The 23,528-nt window shown below is 40.9% G+C and overlaps 1 protein-coding gene across 2 annotated transcripts in view; it reads right to left on the bottom strand.

Moving 5' to 3' along the window:
• The window catches only part of slc8a2b (solute carrier family 8 member 2b), a 201,268-nt gene that overhangs the window by 35,655 nt on the left and 142,085 nt on the right, over nt 1–23,528 (bottom strand). For both annotated transcript variants that reach the window (XM_084951825.1, XM_084951824.1), the window contains exons 4-10: nt 20,440–20,950; nt 9,185–9,322; nt 8,845–9,072; nt 7,941–8,324; nt 4,437–4,562; nt 4,071–4,266; nt 2,794–2,924 (exon numbers count right to left, since the gene is read on the bottom strand). In XM_084951825.1, coding sequence (XP_084807951.1) covers nt 2,794–2,924; nt 4,071–4,266; nt 4,437–4,562; nt 7,941–8,324; nt 8,845–9,072; nt 9,185–9,322; nt 20,440–20,826 — 1,590 coding nt within the window. In that variant the 5' untranslated portion in view covers nt 20,827–20,950. The remainder of the gene's footprint in view (nt 1–2,793; nt 2,925–4,070; nt 4,267–4,436; nt 4,563–7,940; nt 8,325–8,844; nt 9,073–9,184; nt 9,323–20,439; nt 20,951–23,528) is intronic.

Raw genomic sequence — 23,528 nt, 5'->3', positions numbered from 1 at the left:
TCTCTCTCGTATAATCAGAGCCTGTGAAGGCTGCGGTGACCGTCACACAGTGGAACTAATGCGACAGAGAAAGTGGAGCTCTGGCAGAGAGCTGAGGTATTCAAGTTTAATTGGTTTCCCTGCTGCTCATTTCTAACTGGAACGGCGTTCGATGAAATTGGTGCTGGTGAAAAGGATGACACCGACCTTTGTAATATAGTTACTCCACATCTGGCCATCCGCTCACTCGTGGTGGGGCCAATTTATGCTGCCAGTTTTTCAGATGTCCACACTTCTTCTTATTTAATGTGGCTCTTCAGGCTATTGTACCACCCTCCACTCATCCCCACTTCCTTCTGATCTCCCATCAGATTTTGAATCCAAGCACGGATTAGCCGGCTTACCATGTCTCCTTGTAATGCAGACAGCATGCAGCACTTTACAGATAATATTCTTGGTTTCACATTAAAGAAAACATCTTTACTGTGTTATTTGATCCCAAATTCAAAGTTTTTGATATTTGTAGTGAAAGATGGGGAACTCTGAAGCACTTCACTTGGACTGATCATCGAAAACTAAACTAAAAACAGTTTTTTACAGTAATAGTGCTGAATTATTAGAAGCAGCAGGCAGTTTTTGAAGGTTGAGAAGGAGGCAGTACAAACACGTTCACTTAATCACAAAGGTACTTGAGTCTTAAAATAAAACGCAGATCTTTAATGAAAAAGTAATGAGTTAGAAAAACACAAAAACCAAGCTGGAAAAAGGGTTTCATCTCTAAACGTGAGTAAAAGCAAGAAGCAGCAAGCTCTGTTAGTTATTTTGAGCCCCTGATTATATGAACAGGAAGAGACTGACTGACATTTTAATTTCAGTGGTTACCAACATACAGAAACTGTGTCTGACATCTTCTTGTCGACTTTTCTTCAGAAGTTTTAAAGGTTGGGCTGAAAATGGTGATCCAGCGTAGAAGCACCAAAATCCCACAGTTCCTCCTCACTTAAGTGTGACGTTTTTTTACTCACATGAGTGCTCAGACCGACACAGGCATTATCAGCTCATTACTGCCTGCTTGGCTTCACTTCCACTAATTTGAGGGGCTCCATCGTGTTTGTGCTCTTTGTGCTTCGGTGAAATGAGCTAACAAATAATATGCCGTGCAGTGAGAAAGAGTCAGAGAGAAGTCTCTGTATCGGGTTCTGAGAGTCAAAGTGTTATATTTAGATTAGCACTAATTAAAAGGCATCTGTGTCTTTGTGATGGAGCTTTAAAATGTCCAGAAGCAGCTTGTTAAACAAACTTGCTAGTCTTAGTTAATAGATAACTTAGCAGTGAACCAACACGACTGGCTTATGTGAGAGGTGAGTGATAACTGCCATCTTTGGGATTACAGAATTGCCACAGGTTTCAATATCATCTCTCTTTTTTCTAATACTTTAATTTTATGTTTATAATTTCAGCTGCTCATAGATTCTCAGCAAAACCCGTGACTTTCTGCTTTACATTCATATTAATGGCAACAAACGTAACCCACATGTAGAAGCAGCAGCATGAGCAGCAGTAGTCTGACTGGAAGCAACAGTATTTTTCCCTCCCAGCCGTGAACCCGGGCTTCTGTTTTTCCAGAGCCTTTGTCTGTCTCTCCTCCCGGGACTCTCATTATGTATCTCCTCATCCCTCTCCCACCTCTTTCTCCTCACTTTGATCTCCTTGGAAATCTTCCCAGATTTCACATTCACTGTGGAGGAAGCCCGCAGAGTGTTTGTGCATTTTTATAAAGTAAAACTCTCAGTCCAGAGCTCCTCCTGCACCAAAGCTGGTGACTTACCGTGTGTAGGTCCTAATTAGAAAATCAGCTGAATTAGAAATCTCTTCACCAACTTGGAGCTCAAAGCTTTTGGGATGAACTGACAGGTATATTTCATAATGCATATAATCAGCTATACAGTTTCCCACAGGGATCATTAAAGATTCAACTTGTCTCCAAAAAACCTTCAATAAATCTTTAACACTGAAGTTCCCTTATTGTCAAACTCATCTTCCATCTGCCACGATGAAGGAAGAGAGTACTCTTAAACTGTGTCTGTGTCGTGGTCACTGCTGTGTCCTCACTTCTCTTTTTGTTCCTCCTTTGTGCTTCTAACACTTTTCACTGTTTCTTCTGTGCATCTGAGCCTCCCTCTGTCTGTGTTCACTTGCTCTTTTTACTTCCTGTTTTATTATGAAGTTCATCTATTTTTGCTTTGTCCCTTTCAGAGTTTAAGATTTATAAGACTGCTTCCACGTTCAAGCTTCAGCCGTGTCTTGTTTCCCTGTACTTGTATTTCTGCCTCTAAGAAAGCAAAACTCTTGAGTGTCTTGGATCCAAATGGCCAACATTAACATACCAAAACCTGTACAGGGAGAACATGCAAACTCCACATGGAAATGCTCAGCCTGACTTCAAACCCAGCGACACTAATGCTGCGAGCAACACTGAAAGGCCTGCTACAGTTTCTGCATCCATAAGATCCATGCCAGGGTCAGCTGGGGTCTGAGTGATGTAACTTTTAACATCAGATGGTGAGGACAAGACTCCCTGTAGTATTTTGTGATTGTGTAAACTGGCCTGAGCTTATATAAAAGGAACAGCTACTCATCCGTACTGTCAGCAGCTGTCCATGTCCCCGACAAAGCATAAGCCCCACCTGAGTCACTGTTGTTGTGTTCCTCTGATTTTTTGTATACGGTTAACCTTGTATTTCTTTGTTTTTAATAAAAGGATGTTTTTTAAATGGCAGGTTATCTTCTCTTCTCAGTCTTCCCTGAACTCACCTTGATCTCTTTGCAAGTCTCTCCAGGCTTGAACACCAGCGTTCCTTCGGTGTATTCGTAATCTGATCCAGCGTTGGCTGAACCATCTTCTGTTCTGTAGTCCACATAGAAAGTGTTCTCTCCCAGACCACCTAAACAACAGAAATAAAACAGTTACACTGGATATATTACACAATATTATTTCTGTGAGCTGTATCTATCTGTACTGTGATGTTCACACTCTTATAAAACCTATATAGAAAGATAAGCTGACTCTCAGTTACTTTTGCATTTATGTTGCAGGCGTATGCTCGTGTTTTTCACCAGCAGATTTTGTTTTCCTTATGATTTCAGAACTGAAGCCAAAGCGCTTTGAGGCAACTGTTGTTGAGATTTGGAGCAATATAAATAAATAAATACATATGAATAAAACTGAACTGAATTTAACCGAAACACATTTATTCAACATATCTAAAGAGGGACTCTATTTTAAATTTGGATGAATTTAGACTTCCTTTTACATGCTAGCGATTGTCTTGGAGTGTCTAAATCTATTCATGACTAAAACTGAAGGTGGAAACCAGACCTTTGTACATAAGGTGCATAAAGGTCTAATGAGTGAGATTTTTAAAAAGGAAACATGAACAAACAAATTTAAGAATTTGAAGGAAATAGTCATGAATCTACAGGCTGAAATTTATGCATCTGGATTTTTGACACCTGAATGTGTGTGTGTTTGTGTGTGTGTGTGTGTGTGTGTGTGTGTGGGAGGGGGGAAATCCTATTCAGCTGTATTATGTATAACTGTCCATCAATCAGTGCCTCCCATCTAGGCGCCTTAGAATCAGGCATATATATCAGAAACTCTGACATACTTAATAAAGCTGTGTGAAAAAATTGCTTTCATACTGTGACCACATGGATGGGTCAAAATGTGGTAGCTGGTCATTGACAATCACTCCAAAAAACCCCAAAAACCTTTTCTTGGGATTCCTCAAAACAAGCTACGTGAAATTTTTCCAAAGTGCTGTGTTAAAAAAAAAAATTCTGTTTAAGCATGGGTTACTGCAGGCTCTCTTTAAAGTGCTTCTTTTATAAGTACTTTTACAAGTAATTAAATGTCTTGCTTTAGGTTCAGTGGAGGAAACTGACCACGGGTCGGATCAAAGAGTTTAGATCAAATGTAGCACTGATTTGAAGAACAGAAAGATTTTATGCCTTATTACCACAGCAGCTCTCAGCCTCTTGTCTTATTTATGTGGACTCATTATAAGCTTATGTGTAATTCATTTCGCTACCTTGACACGCCACAGCCAGCATCAGGACGCCGCAGTTCTCCATGCACTGACTGTGAGGACTCTCAAATGAGATGCGGCTGCACACAGCCATGTCTTCGTCTTCTGGGGCCTCCTCATCAGCTACGGCTGTGCGCCGCGCATGGTCCGCTGCATGCTTCTTCAGGACGTTTCCAGCTCCGATCATCATACGAGTCGCCTTCAGGGAAAGGAAGAGGAGGATAAGAGGAGGATGAGGGGTTAAAGGAAACAAAGAGTACAGAATCATTTTTAGAAGCCCTTGAACTACTTTATGTGTTCCCACAGTTCTGGACAACCTTGTGTGCTTACCTCAGGGCCTTAGAGAGAGAGACAGAGAGTGTGTGTTACCTGAATGCGGTAAAAAGCTCGGCTCTTCTGCTGGTGCAGCAAGGCGTAGTAGTTGGCCAGCTCCACCAGCTGGTCCAGCTCTTTATCAGGATATTTCTGCTTCAACTCCTTCAAGATACGAATCACCTGGAGGAAAGATGAGAGGACACAAATCTGCTTAAGATGGAATCGACACGACACAAGAGCGAGACATTCTCATCACGTACAGTTTCTGCAGACACGTTTCCACTCACGTAAAAGATATGAATTTCTCACTGCCTCCAAGACTAAATATTTAATATGTTTTCAGACTTTTTTTTTTTTAAAAATTACACATCTCAGATTTATGCACAGCTTTTTTAGGACTTTGATTGGGTCACTGCAACACTTTGATACTTTTCTTTTTCAGCCATTCTGTTGCAGGTTTGCTGCTGTGTTTGGGATCATTGTCCCGTTTGGGCCAAGCTTTAGGGCTCAGACAGATGGATGTGACTCCAGAGTACTTTGCTATGCAGAGGAGTTTCTGGTCGACTCCGGGTCCTGTGGCTGCCCAAATCATCACTCCTCCACCCCGTGTAATAGTTGGTATGCAACTGGTATGAATGTCTGTTTGAAGGACATCGTTCCAGAAATCTTGGGGTTTGCTCAGACATAATTTTGCAAACTTAAGCTGTTCTGTCTTTTTTATAATTCCTGGGAAGACTGAGGAATTGTGTTAACACACAACTAATGCTCCAGACCAGCAAACTGTCAAAACTTCTGCTTTCACAGAGCTCATCACACTTGTTGAAGATCAACTAATCAAGTGCAATTTGTTAGCAGTGTCTGGCTCCCTTTGGATACAGTACAGGTACACTTAGTTTTTTACAAGATTGCATCAAGTCTTAGAGATATAAAATACAAAAACGGCTAACGCAGAAATGTCTTATATACTTTTTCAGTTTCTTAACAACAGAATCACTGCATCTTTTCTCTAAAAGCTCGAGCTATCAAAAGGATGACATTTTGAAATAATAACCTCCAACAACTTTCAAGCATTAAAAGAGAAAACGTCATCAGTTAAAGGAATAAATTACCCCTTTGCTGTCCAAAGACAGTCACACAAAGAGGCCTGATGTTTAATTACATTTGATCACATGAGTTGGCGCAGAAAACATCCCATATTTGTGCTATTTGAAATGGTCAGTAAACAAATCAAAACTAAACAAAACTAACATAACGCCTTTTCTCCATAACGATATCCAGTCAGGTGATGTTTCACTTCTACCAGATACAATATGATATACAGTTTTAATCAGCAGTTATTATCCTGCTTCCTACTAATCCCCTTCACAATATAACCACATACTGTATTAGAATAGGTGAAGATGATCTGGTGTTAGGATATATTTTTGCATGTCACTTTGAAAAAGATATAACATAACCCACTCTCAGTCTCCACCAGGTACTCTGCAGATTTACAAATAGACCATTAAGCAAACACAAATATGGTAATACTTAAAATATTTATTTCATTTTCTCTACACAACACGAAACACAGGTTGTTTCTGGCATTTTAACGGGAGCTGTGAACCTGCTCTTAAAATATGTAAAAATGTGCAGGTCTGACTCCCCTGATGGGCTGTTCTTTGTCTTGTCTTGTTTACAAGGACTGAAAGAGACAAAAACATGGATGCTGGGTATGGAAAATAGGTCTGTCTGTCCAACAGCATTTTATTAGACAAGCAAGACTAAGTCAGTCTTGCAGATTTTGATAAGCACCTTTGGCCTGTGCTACCAGGTGTAGAGAGAGGATCCAAATGCCTATCAGGAATCTCAAAGAGATGCAAAGAGGAACTTTATTTGTTTTATAAATAAAAAAGAGAACAAAATGCTGTGCACAACACCAGCGAGAGAACCTGGAAGGAAGTAACTAAACTGAGCCACAAAAAACAGATAACAAAAAACCTTGTAGACAAACAAGAGTGAACAGCGTGTTTCCTTGTTAATGTGTTATTTTTTCAGTTATGGATGTATTTGCAAGACTCTGTGTGGCGTGATTAACTTTTAGAATTTCTTTGGATCTGAGTCCAGAACTTTTGTGAAGGATTCTTTGTAATGTGGATTAAAATAGTCCTGCTGGATCCAGGGACTCGGGCCATATGTGGTCTGCTTTGGTCTGTCTTCCCTCTAAGAGCGACTGTTAGCAAAGAAAAAAATAGCCCTTTTCAGTGTAAGCTATATGTGCTGCATATGCATGAAGCCAGGTTTCACAGTAAGTGATAGCTCAGGATCAATAAAGGAGTGAGTGGTCCTGAAGGGGTCACCTCAGTGAGAGGAAGTGAAGCCCACAGCCTGAGGCTGCGTTCTGCCTCTGCACACATTTACATCAAGTTTCTGCCCACACAGCGAACTCAAATAGCAAAACTGCAGGGGTGGAGTGCACTCGACACTTTCAGCTGGCTTTCAGGGTGCGAACCTACCTAAAAGGCCATTTAGCGCAATATTATCAGCAGAATAGCGTTTAACCCTCAACTTTAAGGCTAAATACAGGAGATTTGGGGATCTCTGGTACTAAATACAGTACTGTACATTTCAGTACAGCTTGTGATATCTGAGCATGAACCGCACATACAGCCGAATTAGGAGTAAAAAAGCAAAATGTAATTACATTTCTAAAACTCCAATTATGTAAGTATGGGCAGCATCTTCAAACTTGTCACCCAAGTCCAAGGTAAACTGTGAAAATACCTGTGAAAGGCAACAACTTTAAAAAAGTCCACTTTGGAGCATATTTTAGCTTAAAATATCAGAATGATATTTTAAAGCCTGGTGTAATTGGGCCAGAAAAATGATGTGGATGAGGACCTGTTTGTCTCTCAGTTCTTTCTGTCTGTCTAGCTTTTATTTTAATAAAGTTTCTTCCCAAGAGTCTCATTCCTCTGCTCTGACTCTGATTATTGGAATATTTGCCAGTTAAAACATCCACATGTTAATTTCTCTGCCTTAACATTTTGATTAAAGCTTTTCTCATTTTCCATCCTCAATTCTAAATCAAGTAAATTATATTTATAGAGCCAAGTATTACAAGGTCTCCTCAAGGGGTTTATGATTTGTACTGTCGATAGATTTTCAGTTCAGATAAGAAAAAAGTTCGTTCTACTCCTCAAAAGTAAGAGCCGTTAATCTTTTCACAGCAGATGTAAATGAGCATATTGTCATCTGCATTCCACACAGGTGCAAAGCAGTGATTGTTAACACAATTTTAAAGCTGACAAAATGAGATTATAAAGTGCAGAACAAAGCATGCATGCTTCACTCGAGGAAATGGAAATTTAAACTGGAGACACATTTATCTGCATTTGAGGCGTTTAACAAATTTATCAGAAGAGATTTCAGACCTTTCAGACAGTTTTATGTAACAGATCATCTGGCGTGTAACTGAATCTCTCAAACTAACAGTCTAATGTTTGATTCTGATGTTGTGCTTGTGATCAGATGCTCTCCTATGCTGCTCTCTGAAGATTCTTCCCGTCTCTGTCTCACCTCCTTGCGGCTCTCATCCAGCTCCTTGCTGCTTTCCACATTGACTGTAGCGCTGTTGGAGTGGGGCAGATTGGCTCCCCCGGCTCCTGCTGCTGCTCCAATGTTGTTGGCTGTGGCGTCTGTGGTCCGGTCCTGAGTGCCGCCCCCACAGTTTTCAGCAGGTACCACAGCGCCCCCTCGCGCTGGGAACTTGCCATCTATGATCATCTCCATGCCGCCTTTGTTGGGTGTCAAATCCCCTTCAGTCTCGACAACGATGCCATGGCGCTTGTCGGCTCGGTAACGCTTGCCCATGTATTTGTAGAAGAGCAGGCGCCGATCAGCGATCCAAGCCAGGATGACGCAGACAGGGAAGAAGAGCAGGGTGACCAGGGCCTCCCACACCTAAAACACACATGGAGATTATAAAGTTAGAACTATTATAGTCGTTAAAGATCAGTCATCCATCCATCCATCCATCCATCTTCTTAACAGCTGAAGTAACTCTGAAGGAGGAGCTCTGAACCCGGGATCTACTTGCTGTGAGGTGACCTGCCCCATAAGGAAACAACAGTATGTGGTCACATTTGGATTCACAAGTTAACAACACTACTTGTGTGGTAAAAAAGAATAAGAGACATCTTTGCTTAGAAGTTTGTCCATCAGCAGGCAGCGTATGAGGCTAGGAAGAAGACAATATTAACCTGTCTCCCTCCACATATTCCCCAACCTCTAAAACAAATAAAAGACAAAAACTGCTCCGTGTCAAAACTATTTCCTGATCACTTCGCTTCACGTCTTCATGTTAGAGGGTTCATTTGAGAACTTACCAATTTACCAAAAAGATGAATAAATATCTGGTATGTTGCCACTGCACCTCTGAGCTCACTGATTCTTTCATCCTCTCACACCGAGTCTGCCTCACCTCCACGACACCCGGCGATATGATAGACAGGATAAGGTAGAGCCAGATGTAGGCGAAGATGCTCCAGAACGCGGTGATGAAGAACACCCGCAGATGTTTGATCTTCCGGCTCTGGCCGTTGGGGATCACCCACACGCAGATCCCGATGATCACAAACATGTTGAAGGCAGCACTGCCGACGATGGTTCCTGGACCCAACTGGCCAGCCTTGAATTCGTGACCACACACCTGCAAAAAGTTTGTAACAGGGAGAGGAAAGACAAGTCTACTTACCATCTGCATCTCAATAAACGATACACAGAGTTACTGTGTGTGTGTATGTGTGTGTGTGTGTGTGTACCTCTATAACAGAGAGCAGTATCTCTGGAGCGCTGGAGCCCAGAGCCATGAGCGTCAGATTGGACACTGTTTCATTCCAGATTCGAACTGTCATCACTGACGTTTCCCCGTTAGGCATAGTGATGGTCACCTCCTTCTCCTGTTGGCCCAAACACACAATTTGTGTTACCGTGCTTGATGTAAATAGTCTGGACTACGTAGAAGGATGAAGATGTAACCTGTCCCACCCTAGGCTGAACAGAGAGTTAGGAAGATGCCAGTCCACGGTCTGTGTAAACCTCCACATCCTTATCAGATTATTTCTTCTTCTTCATCCACCAAGAAGTCATAGATACACTGTTCATACCTCAAAAGAAGCTCATTCATGCACCGTTTGCTTCTATTCAGATTTTTTAAATTTGACACTGAATGGAGAGACTCGTTCTCTTTTCTGCTGTCACTCCTCTTCCTTTAGGCAGATTTTCACGGTACCTTTTACAGTTTTTCAGTTGTGGTCAAAACTGTCCAGAGAAATCTCTCAAATCTCTCCCCGTTCATGTACACTGGGAAGCTAAAGTGAGGTTAGAGTGAGACATGCAGAAAATCTCGTCTGAAATTTTGGTGTTTAACCTGCCGCTGTGACCACAATTTTCACCCTACAGCCATCATTTTACCTGCAAAACGTAGCTACACTTGTTTGCTTTTCAAAAAGCCATGCCTCAAAGCCCACACATGCATACTTTTGGAACTACAGTCATTTGTTTCAGAGGGATGCCATCATGAGCTTTCATTCATGAGTTTCCAACCAGTCATGGAGAGAAAGAAAAAATCTTTTTTAACTTGCTCTCCTTGTCACAGTCTGCTCAGGCAAACTGCATGGAGTGCGAAGAGTGGACCCGGGTGTGGACATACTGAAACTCAAACATAACAGATGATGAGCGGTTTATTTAGGCAGACAAAACAGTACAAAATAAAAGGACGAAAACAATGCAAAACTAAAGAATGACCTACACTGGGTAAACTAGAAAAGAAACAAGAACCAAGAAAAATCTTGGGGAACAGAAAACAAACAAAAAAAACTCTAAACATAGCAATGTGATATGGAAACCTGAAAGCACGACATGGCATGGAAAAAACGCAGACGATCCGACAAGGAGTGACTGAAAACACATGGACTAAATACACACAGGAGGATAATGAGGGAAGTGGGAACACATGGGGAAACGGCTGACACACATGAACATAACGACATCACAGGGGAAACGTAAAGCAATCTGCAATCCCACTGCAATTTCACCAGGAATTGCAAATTCCTGGTCGTCTACTAATTCAGTTTGCATGTTGAAGTATTTCTGGTCAAGATATATAAGATTGTTAGTATGTTTGGTAAGGTGCTTAAAGGAACAGAATAAAGTGTTGTATAAATGTGTTATTGGTTGACAGAGCACTCGGCATAGAAAAATAGCCAGTCCACACCTCCCTGTTGTTTCAAGAATGAAAAACCAAGAAGGATTTTCTTTTTTGCTAATACGTTTTCCATGGTGATCTGTATGAGCCTCTGGACAGTAAAAAGTCACTGTTCTCACATGCTGGGGCTGCAGATAATGCAGTGGGCAGTACCGTTACCTCACAACGACAGTGGTCCTTTCAGTTTGCATCCCAACTTAGATGAAGGGGGACAATTTTTCTTCTTGTTAACAAGAAGAAGTTCAATATCTCTACCTGCTGAGAATTTGCAGTGAGAACAAATCTTCCATGTTCTCATCCAGTCCTGTGTCTTAAAAACGACCTTCCCATTCCACTAAACAGCATTTTTAATTACACCTCAGGAAAGCAGTTTTGCAGTTTTAATACCTTACATTTAACAAGATAGGCAGTGTCATCCAGCCAAGTCGAGTTTGACTTCCAGCTACTCACTCACTTATTTTCAGATTAGATTTTCTTTCAAATGTAATTTTCACACTCCGTGTTGTTATGTTGTAGGCACCAAAACTATCAGGCTAAGTCTTCATTGAGGGAAAGGTTTGGATTCAAATACAAATGTTCATAATGTTAACCACATTAGAGGCTTGAGCTCCATTTTCTGCAGCATAAGCCTGAAAACATTAACAGAACTAAAAAAAATTAAATAAAAAAACTAAAAGTCAAATATTTTCACAGTTTAAACATTTGGATGTACTTTCCGTGAACATGACTTACACTATTTTTCATTAACTTCTCCCAAAACGGTTAAGTTAACATAACAAAAAAAAAAACCCTCAGTTAAAGGTTTTATTCCAGTGCCACGTTATGACCGTATATTAATTGTTGGTGACTTCAACATTCATGTTTGCTGTGAGGACAGTTCGCTAGCTAAGGATTTCCTCGCTCTTATTAGCACCCTCAATTTCACCCAGTGGGTAAGTGAACCAACTCACACTAAAGGTCATATACTTGATTTGGTACTATCTTATGGTCTGGATATTTGCATCACGGACATAGAGGACTCTGGGATTTCAGATCACTTTCCGGTTTTGTTTAATACTGTAGCGAGCGCTGTGGACTTGAACAGTGATGGTCCTGTGCGGCAATCGCGCACGATTAACTCCCAGTCTATCGCCCACTTCATTGATGCTTTCCTTGACTCTCCCCTCTCTGATGCTAACTGTAATGGGGTTTTATCAGCGGATGAGCTTGCTAACCTCTTTCATACTACATGCGCTGACATCCTTAACTCTGTGGCACCTCTGAGAATTAAACGTGCCAAATCCTCACAACCCTGGCTAAATGATACTACTCGCGCCCTTAGGCGTGAATGTCGTCGTGCTGAAAGAAAATGGAGGAAAGACAAACTCCACGTCTCTCTGGACATCCTCCATAATTGTCTATCTAAGTATCAAAAGTCTGTTAAAGCTGCCAAATCTGCCTTTTTGTCTAGCATTATTATGACTAATAGCCACAACCCCCGAGCACTTTTTAATACTTTTAATTCTGTGATAAACCCTCGCACTACCACTTATAGGGACGCCTCCCCTGCTCTTTGTGATAAATTCTTAAAGTATTTCTCTGATAAAATCTCAGCTCTAAGGGCTTCTCATCCATCTCATCCATCATCAGTTTTAGACCCAGTTCCAGCCTCTGAATGCTTGACTGTCTTTCAACAGTTTGAGCCAGTGTCTTATTCTGCTTTAAAAGATATAATTGATCATCTCAAAATCTCTGGTTCCCCGCATGATATTCTTCCTTCTCGTTTCTTTAAGGAAGCTTTACATGTTATTGGTCCTTGTATCTTATCTCTGCTGAATGCATCATTGTCATCAGGTTATGTACCGTCTGTCTTTAAGCATGCTGTAGTGCAACCTATTATGAAAAAGAAAAATCTTGACCTAATTGGTCTCACCAACTACAGGCCGATCTCTAAACTCCCTTTTATTTCCAAAATATTGGAAAAAGTAGTTCTAAAACAACTACAGGCCTTTTTAGATGCAAATAGTATTAATGAAAAGTTTCAGTCTGGTTTGAAACCTCGCCACAGCACAGAGACAGCCTTACTTAGAGTTTTTAATGATCTTCTTTTAACTGTTGATTCTGGATATTCTGTGGTCTTAGTTTTACTTGACTTGTCTTCTGCTTTTGACACGGTTAACCACAACATTCTTCTATCAAGACTGGAACATGTTGTTGGTCTCAAAGGTACGGTTTATCTTGGTTTAAATCCTATCTCTCAGAGAGGTCGTTCTCTGTTGCTATGGGGCAACACTCCTCGGCTTCTGTCCCTATTTATTGTGGTGTGCCTCAAGGGTCCGTGCTCGGTCCTGCTCTTTTCTCTTTGTACATGTTGCCCTTGGGATTAATTTTTAGTAAATACAACATCTCCTTTCACTGTTATGCTGATGATATCCAGATTTATTTACCTTTGAAATCCGATGTGACTGCTTCTTTGCAACCTCTGTTCAACTGTTTGCATGAAGTTAAAATTTGGTTATCACATAATTTTCTTACATTGAACGAGAATAAGACCGAAATCATAGTCTTTGGTAGTCACACTCCGCTAGACCAGTTAGCTGATGCCCTAGGCCCACTCGCTAGCCATCTTTCGTCCACTGTAAGAAACCTCGGAGTGTTCCTGGATGGCTCTTTTAAACTTGACAAACAGGTGTCCACTGTGGTAAAAAACAGCTTTTACCAGTTGCGTCAGATTTCCAAAGCAAAGCCATTCCTTCCTTTAAAGGACCTTGAAAAGCTTATTCACGCATTTATTACATCCAGATTGGACTACTGTAACTCCCTCTACTCGGGCACTCCAACACTCCTCTCTTTGCCGGCTCCAGTTAATTCAAAATGCAGCTGCGCGTCTTTTAACAGGTACGAGAATTCATGAACACATAACTCCAATTTTAGCCAAATTACATTGGCTCCCTGTTAAATATCGTATAGATTTAAAAATTCTTTTGTTCACTTTTAATATTTTGAATAATTTAGCGCCCAGTTATCTTTCTGATTTACTCTATTCATACAATCCCAACAGGGCACTTAGATCGTCCAACCATAGGCTCCTAGCACAACCTAGGACTCGAATGAAGTCGAGAGGCGACCGGGCCTTTGCATCCGTGGCACCCAGACTCTGGAATAACCTCCCCGTTCATATTCGCACTGCCGAGTCTATCCAGTCTTTTAAATTACGTCTTAAAACTTATTTTTTTACTTTGGCTTTTGATTCTGTCTAGTTGGCTGTTTTAGCTTGTTGCGTTGTTACCTATTGTTTGTTGTCCTCTTTTATTGTTTGTTTTAACTGTCTCATGTTTTTATTGACTGTGAAGCACTATGGTCAACACTGTTGTTTTAATATGTGCTATATAAATAAATTTTGATTTGATTTGATTTTGATTTAAAAACCTGAAGGTTGAAAATGTGCTTCCTATCTAAAGTCAACATTTATTACTGGCTTTGAAAGGGAATATTTATATATGCAGCCAGCAAGTTTGCTTTTACTCCCGTTCCTCATTTCTTTCATGATCACACGTACAGTCTATGACCACAAAGAAAGAAAATAAACAGAAAAGCCACATTGATAATAAAGGTGTCTGTTGAAAAAAGAATCCACGAAAAAATACAAAACACATTTCCCTCTAAATCAGAATTCAGTTTATCTGAATGTGAATGTAATTTTTCCGAGTCGTGGTTCTCTTGTCGTATTTATCTACATAGAGACAAAGAGACAGATTTATCTCTCTGCTTCTGCTGTATTCATCACCATTAGCAGTTTATTCGCTGACATAGTCGTTACTACATTTACTCTGTTTCCTTTGCATTCATAAATCCTCATAACAGGAGCTCACACAGGAAGTGAAGTGTAGAACATGTAGGGTCAGCACTCCCACATACTCCTGCAGTGTACAGACACACCAGCACACAGACTGACCGGAGCCCTGGCCGGTAGATGGTGCAGAGGTGGTGCTGTGCCTGCCACGGTGATGGATTGTGGGGTACACACTCAGATATCTGTGTACACTGACCATGAAGGGGATGGATGAGCTAATGTTTCCTTTGGCTTCTACCACCATGCCTATTACTTTGTTGTCTTTCCCGTTATAGAGCCCCTTATCTGACAGATTTCTCATTACATTCAATCTTAGTGTAATTCCTTTGGATCCCTGTATATGTATCTGTTAGGCTCAGGGAATGACCTGAATGGAGTTGGACAGCTCCTGTGGAAGGACGAGTTGCGGTCAAGAGGCTCCACTAAAAATGATTTACTTAGCTGTTACTGGAACCAAATTAACCTGGACTGCATTTGACCGTGTGATTGGTACTTTAAACTAGATGGTAGTTGTTTTCCTCCACAGCTGTTTTCAGGCTGGATGCCTGCTTAAATTTTCAGAGTAAATAAATGCACTCACTGAAGTTTATTTGACTCTGAATTAGTTATTTTTCATTTCTGGCCAACATACTGAGGAGTAGTGTTGGTCAAGTTACTTGAAAAAAGTAATCAGTAACTAATTTCTGATTACTTCCCCCAAAAAGTAATCCCGCTACTTTACTCATTGCTTATTTTCAAAAGTAATTAGTTACTTAGTTACTTTTTAAAAACATGATTTACAACATGAATAGGTAATAAAGCGATAGATCTTTCAGCCCAATTCTACTTTTTCTGCATAAACCATCATATAAAATGTAATCAAATGGAAAAGTTTCTTTCTAAAACTTGTTTTATTAGTTTTAATCTTTTAACTTTACGCATCAAGCAAACATTAAATGATATGCAACATTCTCTGACTGGAAGAAATTTGTTTAACATTTAAACCTATTTTCTGCACATTCCAGCACATAAAATAAAATAGTTGTTTGTGTTTACACTCACTCTTTCTAATAGATGTGAGTAAAACACAGCAGAAAATAAATAAAATCAAAGACTCAGCGGTGTTGCTCTATTTTCACCTGTTTAGCAGGAGTGAGGCAGGCGGAGGTTTACCCTGGTGCAGGTGTGCCGCAGCGGTCAGTGGAAGGATCTGGGAGTTTCACATTCCCGTGGCAGCGTACTGTCGGTGCTTGCTCAGAAGTTTAGGGGTTTTTCGCTGTAAAAAGAAGTTTTCTTCCCACGCAGTGAGCAGCGGACTCTAATGTTTTTGTCACTTTTTATGGAATCAAACTCAAAGTAAGGTCAGTACTTCCACACTTTAAACGCTGCACGCTCACACTCTCTCCCGCACTCGTTATATTATCCATTGTTGATCTGCACACAGCTGTTGCCATGAGTGTCGCACTCACTTACGTCACTGTCATGAGACACTCGCCAAAAAATCACGGTTTTAGTAACGCAGTAACTCAGCGTGCTTACGGAAAAGTAACAGTAATCTAATTACCTTTTTTGCAGTAGTAATCCCTAACTTTACTGGTTACTTGAAAAAAGTAATCGGATTACAGTAATGCGTTACTTGTAACGCGTTATTGCCCATCTCTGTTGAGGAGCATAGCTATCCATGGTTGTTTCAATGAATAACTTTTAATAAATGTTTCCAAGTATTTAACACTTCTGCAGTGGCAAGCACAAAGACTGTTAATATATGCCTTCAACATCTTAATGCGATATGCTGTGGTGGTTACTTCAGATTATTGTGGATATGGTTTCTAGTGCTTGTGTGGCAGAGAAAAGTGTAAAGGTGTAAAAGGAGTCAGACTCCTGCATTAAAATGCAAAAACAGGTCTCAACTAAAGTCCAAACTAAACAACCTCTACAAAGTAAAGACATGCAAAAAAAAAATTGAAACAAACATGAATCCAGAGACACAACAGGCCTAGCAGAACACAGGAGGTCACTGGGAAATAACTCTGAGCTTGCCACGCAGAAAATGCACAAAAGGCAAAGAGAAGGTAAGACTATAAATACACCGGGAACGGATCGGGGAATGAGAAACAGGATGGGGACCAGACGCAGGTGAAACTGTGTCCAAATCTGGAGGCTGCATGTTTCGAAGGACGTGGCCTACATAGGGCACACCTTCACAGGCCACAAAAACTTCAGAGACCGGAAGTGTAGCCTATCAGCGCTGCCTCTGTTGCCTAGCAACCATGAAACTGGCAGCTAGAGAGGTGTTGGAGAGAGATGGAGGACAAAATCCCTAATGTCATGTAACTTGTATGAAGACAAATTCAATGTTATAGAGCGATATATATTTAAATGCAGTGACTGCTTCCCTCAGACTGTCAGTCTGACCTCCGAATGCAACCTCCAAAGGATGCAGCCCCTGAATTTGGAAACACTTAATCAGCCAGTCAAGGGAAGACAAGAAAATAAAATTATCACATGACATGAAAGAAAATTAAGCTTCAAAGCAAAACATGGTGGAACCAGAAGAACCAGAAAGAACATCCGAGAACAAAGTTATAAACACACAGATGAAACAAATGAAGGAAGAGAAACACTGACATCAATAACAAACCCAAAATATAAGAAATAATAATAATGATAAATGAGGAACTGATAACTGAACATGTGAAATCGAACTTAAATGATAAAACTAAAGTATAGTATTAGCAGAATGGTAAAGTCATCACAGCAGTCCAAAACCCAAAACATATAAAAACAAAAGTTCAAAACTTTAACCTCAAAATGACACGTGGTCACTATTCATGTTCAGGGATGTTTGGAAATATAAATAAAATAATAAGCCTGTAAGAGTGCGGTGTATGGGGCACAGAAATGTGACAAAATCTTTTAACTAACATTAAGTCTTAACTTTCTGAATGAAGTAAGCAATCTATAATAACAAAATCTGGGTTGATTCATTATAAAATGTAAATTAATCAAAATCATGTAACATACCCTCTTTAAGTGCTGCACACTCAAAATAAAGAAGCTAATTCCTGTTTCTTATTGACCTCTAAACCTCTGTTAATACCATCATATCTACTAGAAGAAGCTGCTCGTATGTTTTTAAAGGTATCCTTGCCCTACTTGCCTCTCTCTGCAGAATACAAGCAGTCATTGGCCATCTGTCTATATGCAGCCTACATGATAGAAGTGAGGAGACCGACTCTTTCCTGCTGCTGCAACCGGAGAAATGAAATGTGTGGGTGGAGTGTAATTGCATCTCCAAGGAGTTGAGCTAACACTGATGTTATAAGTCCTGTCAGACAACTCCAGCACTGAGCAACATTTTACTCTGAATGTGTAAAATTACTCCTTGGGAGCTGAAATAAACTCAGAAATGTTCTGTACTCAAACTTTAATACTTTGTTTTTTTTGCTGTTCTACCCACAACAGAAAAGGAATCATATGGAGAGTATCGTGTAAGACAAAATCTTATACTCTGTAGATGTTAGCATCTTTTTTTTAAACCAGAAAACAGCTTTGATACTGGGAACAGCGTCTTAATGTCCTCGTTTCTCACTCCAGCTGACCTTCATGTCTCCTCATCCTCCTTTCAAATTGGACCTCAGGGTCCACTGAAGCCTCAAAACTCAGGCGCAATCGTCTTTTTTTTTAAAAAAACATTGCATACACTGCATAACCTCAAGACCCGATCCATTAAAAGCCACCTGGGACACAAACACACACACCCTGTGAACTGTACTCCTGCAAAAACATCACGACAACTTTGGCAAATAACAACTCTGTCTGCTGACTCTGAAAACAGCTGAGGGTCATTTGCACTGTTACAGTTTGCAGTGGAAATGGAGAGAGGAGGGGAATCTATGAAATTCCCATTAAAGGAACTGCTTTACAGGAAGGAGACGACTGAATGATGAAGCACACAAATTCACTTCACAGGTTCCAGCAAATCATTTATGGCTTCATTGAAGACGGGAACACAACTTTATTAATGCATTAACATGAAGTAGGTCTATTTTGAAGTGTTTGGTGCACGGTCAGCAAACAGTCTGCACTATAGCTGAATGAAAACACTCGACAGGTGGAAGCTTTATCTTTCCTTTCCTTTTGGATAAAGCTTGTAGTAAGAGCTGGATCAGGTGACGCTGAACCATCCTTATAGACTCAGGCTGCTGGGGGACTTCCCATCATGCACAGAGCACTCCTCCTTCACTCCCCTCTTTTCACTTTTCCACCACCACATGTCATTACATTTAACTTTCCTCTCTCCTGTAGTTTGCATTTTTCCTGTTTGTTGCTCATGTTCTCTCTTTCTTTCCTTTTTCATTCTCCTTTTTTTCCTCAGGGAGGGGCAGCCATCTGCAGATACTGGCCCCTGTGAGCAGCACTCGGAAACAGTGCTGCTCACAGGGGATAGTCTGTTGGTTTTCTCTAATAATGGCGTTTTTAACCTTACAAAGCACATTGGAACACCTATTGTAAATACATTCTGTGTAAATGAAGGTTAATCAAAAAAACTTTTCCACCAAAGATGTATGAACAGCAATTTTCACTGCAGTTTCATGAAATGGTCCCAAATTATTCCGGCACACGGTCTGATGGTAGCGCATCGTGGTCAGTGTAATAGTTCATGTTCATGGACATAAGCCATGTACCTCCAGGCTAAAAGCGCAACAAAGGCCAAATTAGGAAGTGGAAGATCATAACTTTCTGATACACTACCGTTTGAATCCCACACCTTGCTTCATATTACTTGCAGCTCCATAGTGTAGTGGTTCACACATTTGCCTAACAAGCAGAGGCTCCCCAGGAGAAGACACAAATCCTTTGGGGGTTGCATCAGGAAGGACATCCGGTGTAAAATCGTCACAAAGCTATCCGCTGTGGAGACAACCTTGTTAATTTCTTTGTTATTACAACTCAAAATAAATAAAGGGAAGGCAGCTTGTAACTTGGATTGATCAATATCTTTGTGCACTTACAAATTGTAGGTTCAGCTGTTGTTGATGTTCAGCTTCACTTGCTGCTAAAGCATTCTTACTACATTAATGAACATTTCATGGTTCTGTTTAAAATATGTTCACCTGGTAACTGAAAACTGATTTATTAGGTTGCCTGTCGTGTAAAGACACATGACGTCAGCATTACTTTTAAACCTGCGCTGAGCGACACAAAGAAAATGAGGGCAATCCTGTGTTTGTAAAGAAACAGATCATATTCATCACTATTTCCTGATGTGCCATGAGACTGCACTGATGTGAAAGGTGTGCTTGAGTTTTGATTCCATGTTTCTGGGTAGTACATCCTTTTTCCAGATCTCTGTGGTGGTCACCTGACAAAAGTTTAAATAACTCGTAGAGTAATTTGGCCTGCAAGATGGTCAACACCCTGCTAGATTTATACAATCTATGAGTTTGTAATTCCTACATCATTGGTTCCAAAATGGTGTGCTGATGCAAATCCAGGTATGCTGACATTTATGACCACCATGTGTTTTGTTTTTGGAGCATACCACAGCTTATCCTCACTGCAGTCTATCTGTAACCTGAAGAAACCTGAACCTGAAGAAATAAAAGATGAAAAACTAGCAGCTCTCAAAGTTGAGAACTTTGCAAAAACGACCCGTGAAATTATATGTAGCCACAAACTTGTGACAAGGCAACAACTATGTTTGGTTTTTTTTCCCCCAACAAGAAATGTGACCTGTAAGGACGAAACAGAGTAGAAACTGCTCCACCACAAAACGTGTGCGCATGCATGCACACATACGGGTCAACAGGCCTTGGAAGCTAAACATCCCCCCTCATGCAAACTGAGATCCAAACAAAAACCGTACCATTTATATCAACTATACCACCCGTGGATTGAGTGCATTTGCCTGACTCAAGGTATATGTCATGTTCAAGCTTGTAAGATGTAATTATTTCTTGCTTTTATAAATAATTAAATGACTTTTGTCATCCTACCTGAGATGTGATGACCTCTATGGATGCCATGAAGCGGTCAGCAATGATGGACACTCCCAGGAACATGTACATGAGTGACAGGAAGTAGACCACAGCTCTGGCCACCTGGTAACCGACTCCAGGGTTTTCGGGGTACCAGACAGGTAACAGGATGCCCGGCTTGCACACGGTCACCTCATCACACTTATCCCCATTGCTGGGTGATGTACTATTATCATTAGATAAGGAAGGCAGGACGGAGGAGGAGGGAAATATGGAGGGCAAGGCTGTTCTTGGGTCAGGGTTCATGCTGGGGTCACTGCGCTGGGACTCTGGCTGGCAGGGTGGCAGTGGAAGGAGGAAGAGGAAGAAGAGGAGGAAGGGGGCAGGAGAGGCGGAGAGAGACATCACGACGTTTGATTCCCACGAGAAGCAGGAAAGACGAGGCAGAAGATGATGGGAATAGGCAGAGGAAGAAGAAGACGGGAACGGGAGATGCTGGGTACAGCCGAGGGTGCTGCGACTAGCTCACCTGCAGAGGGGGGAGAGAGAACGAGAAGGAAAATCAGAATTAGTTCATGAATAAAGAGAAGAAAAGGCTTTAAAAGCTGTACCGAAGACCAAACAAAGAGTGGATTTGAAGCTTATGAAACATTAAGCAAACACTAAAAGAAGTGTCAGACACTTTTTAATGAAAACACTGAGGGAACAATAAAAAGGAGAGAAGAGTTCTGGCTACGCTAGGTTTTAAAAATCACACATACTCTTTACAGTTGCATCTGTGGTTTTTACCAAAGTTACACAAATTTACACCCTTCCCAGCAAAATGTGTCAGTGCTGGTGTGAAGCCAGTTCTGTGGTGGAGCCTTGAGAGCCAGCCAACATTTCGACAGGTTTCAGAAACGATTCTTACACAGCTTTTGTAGGAAAAGGTGTGAAACCCTTCAGAGGATAATAACACGGAGGACGTCATCTGCATGATCGCTACACCTTCAATGCAATAGTGAACTTCTCACTGTAGCCCCTCCCATAGTCACCACCCGTCTTTGATATTATAAAGGTATGGAACCAGCGCTAGACTAAGCACTGATCTATACATGCATCCACCCACCCAAAGGAATTAATGAGCATAGATACAATATTCATTAACTGGCACTCCATTGGTGGAAACTGGGTACCACTCAATATCCACACTGCTGTCTAGTTCCAGCAAGAAAATGCAGCTCAGAGAATAATGATGATGCAGTTATATCTGGCTCTGTAACCTTGCTGTTTAAGCCCAGCAGCGCTGTGATAGACTTACAACCTGTCCAGGGTGTACCTCAACTCTCCACATCACAGCTGACGTAGGCTCTATTTCCCTGCGACCTCAAACTGGATTATCAGTTAAGAAAACGAATGGATGGATGTTTTAACTAAGAAGTTTACAACATGTTCCTCATTACACACTCAGTTGCAGCAATAGCAGTTGCTTTCCCAAATTTATTTCATCAAATTAAAATTCCAGCCCTGCACTTGGCTTGCTCTGCACCCAAGAAATACTTTTTTGAATATTTGTAGATAGATATACTTCAGTATATCGATTTCTTTCTCTTTTTAAAGAGTTTCACCAGAAACAGTTTTGCCTTATTTATACGAACAAAATCCTTCCCTTTAGATGATGACTTCACTGAACCTTATCTTTTGAGGAAAATGTCAAATTTGTCACAAAATCACACCTCTTGACTTTAGCTTTCATTTTTCATTTTGACCGTGTTGCATCTCTCATCCATGCGTTCGTTGCCTTCTCCCTGTAATGGCATTTAATCTAGAATGCCTAGCAAAGTCCTGGATAGGTGACAGGATGTCCAAAACTCTACTGCCAGGCTTTGCTGGCAGGACATAATGCCTACTCTCAGCCACCTACACTAGTGTATTAAATAAGATTCTCCCCCTAAAAAGTCCCTTCACAGTGTTCATTGCAGTATTCATTCCCCCTCTGATACAGGAGAGCTGTTCATCCCCTCTCTACGTTGCTGATCCTGTGGCACAGAGCTGTTTGTGATGGGGCTTCGGTGCTTTGGAGTTCTCTCCCGCTCCACATTCAAGGAATAGAAACTCCAGAGCAATTTAGGAAAATCAACCTTTTCACACTGGCTTTTGTTCCCACTCAAAGTAACTTTGCTTTGTTGTCCCCTTGATATTATTTTGCAGTGCGTTTTATGTACGATGTTTTTGACCTTGCATTCATACTGTAGCTGTTGTTTTTCATATGAAAGCAGAAAATAACTGGATTGTGAATTATGTAAAGATTTCCCCGTAAATATAGACAAAGGAAGTTGTAAGTGAACGCTGGCAGGTATAAAAGGGTGGATGATGTAATTCACTCTTGAATGAAACATTGAGGTGAGTCACCAGAACACAGAAAAATGATAATATAGAGAATAAAAAATTAAGGCTCAATAGAAAAAGCTGGAGCAGAAGGCTAAGTGGAAGAAAGGATGACAAATGCAGACAGAAAAGAATGAATAATGGATGAATATAGTAGTGTGCGACTTTTAGTTTGGTTTAGTGTTACCTCGTGTCGCATAAAAGTCTTAAAAGCAGCATTTTCTCTATTGTTTACCTTGAACTTCAGATGGAAGGAAAAACAAGTGAGGCAGAAACCCGGAGCGAAGGTGAGAACAAACGGAAAAAGGACAAACAAATGCAAAAAACTGAGCGAAAACATGAGAGACAGAAGAAGAGAGGGATGGGAGGAAGAGAGTCAAAAGATAGAAAGACGGTACAAAGAAGCCGAGACAGCAGGGAGGACGAGTCGCCATGATGGCCTCCAGAAAAAGAGGCTTGTTTTTGTTTGAGTCATGCAAACCCAGAACTGCTCACCAAATGTCTTTCTGCTCTTTCCCTTTTAATTTGAGACACCAACACACTAACAATGCTAACGCTTGTCTGAGGTAAGTTTGTGTGTGCGTGAGCATGCAACGTCACTTCTGCCAACTGGTGAAATTTAGACCTCAGCGTGAAACCAAAGGATGGACAGATGGACCGAACAGTGTTTCCTGCAGTTTGTGCAGCAGTGCCTAATCTTCCACCTCGCTCTCCCTCTCACGCTTCATCTCTCTCCATCC

Source organism: Perissodus microlepis, chromosome 14 (genome assembly GCF_051167445.1).
Source record: "Perissodus microlepis isolate ML-2025 ecotype Zambia chromosome 14, ASM5116744v1, whole genome shotgun sequence".
NCBI classification, from domain to species: domain Eukaryota; kingdom Metazoa; phylum Chordata; class Actinopteri; order Cichliformes; family Cichlidae; genus Perissodus; species Perissodus microlepis.
The sequence above is the reverse complement of the archived record's forward strand: the minus strand, read 5'-3'. Positions and strand labels throughout refer to the sequence as shown.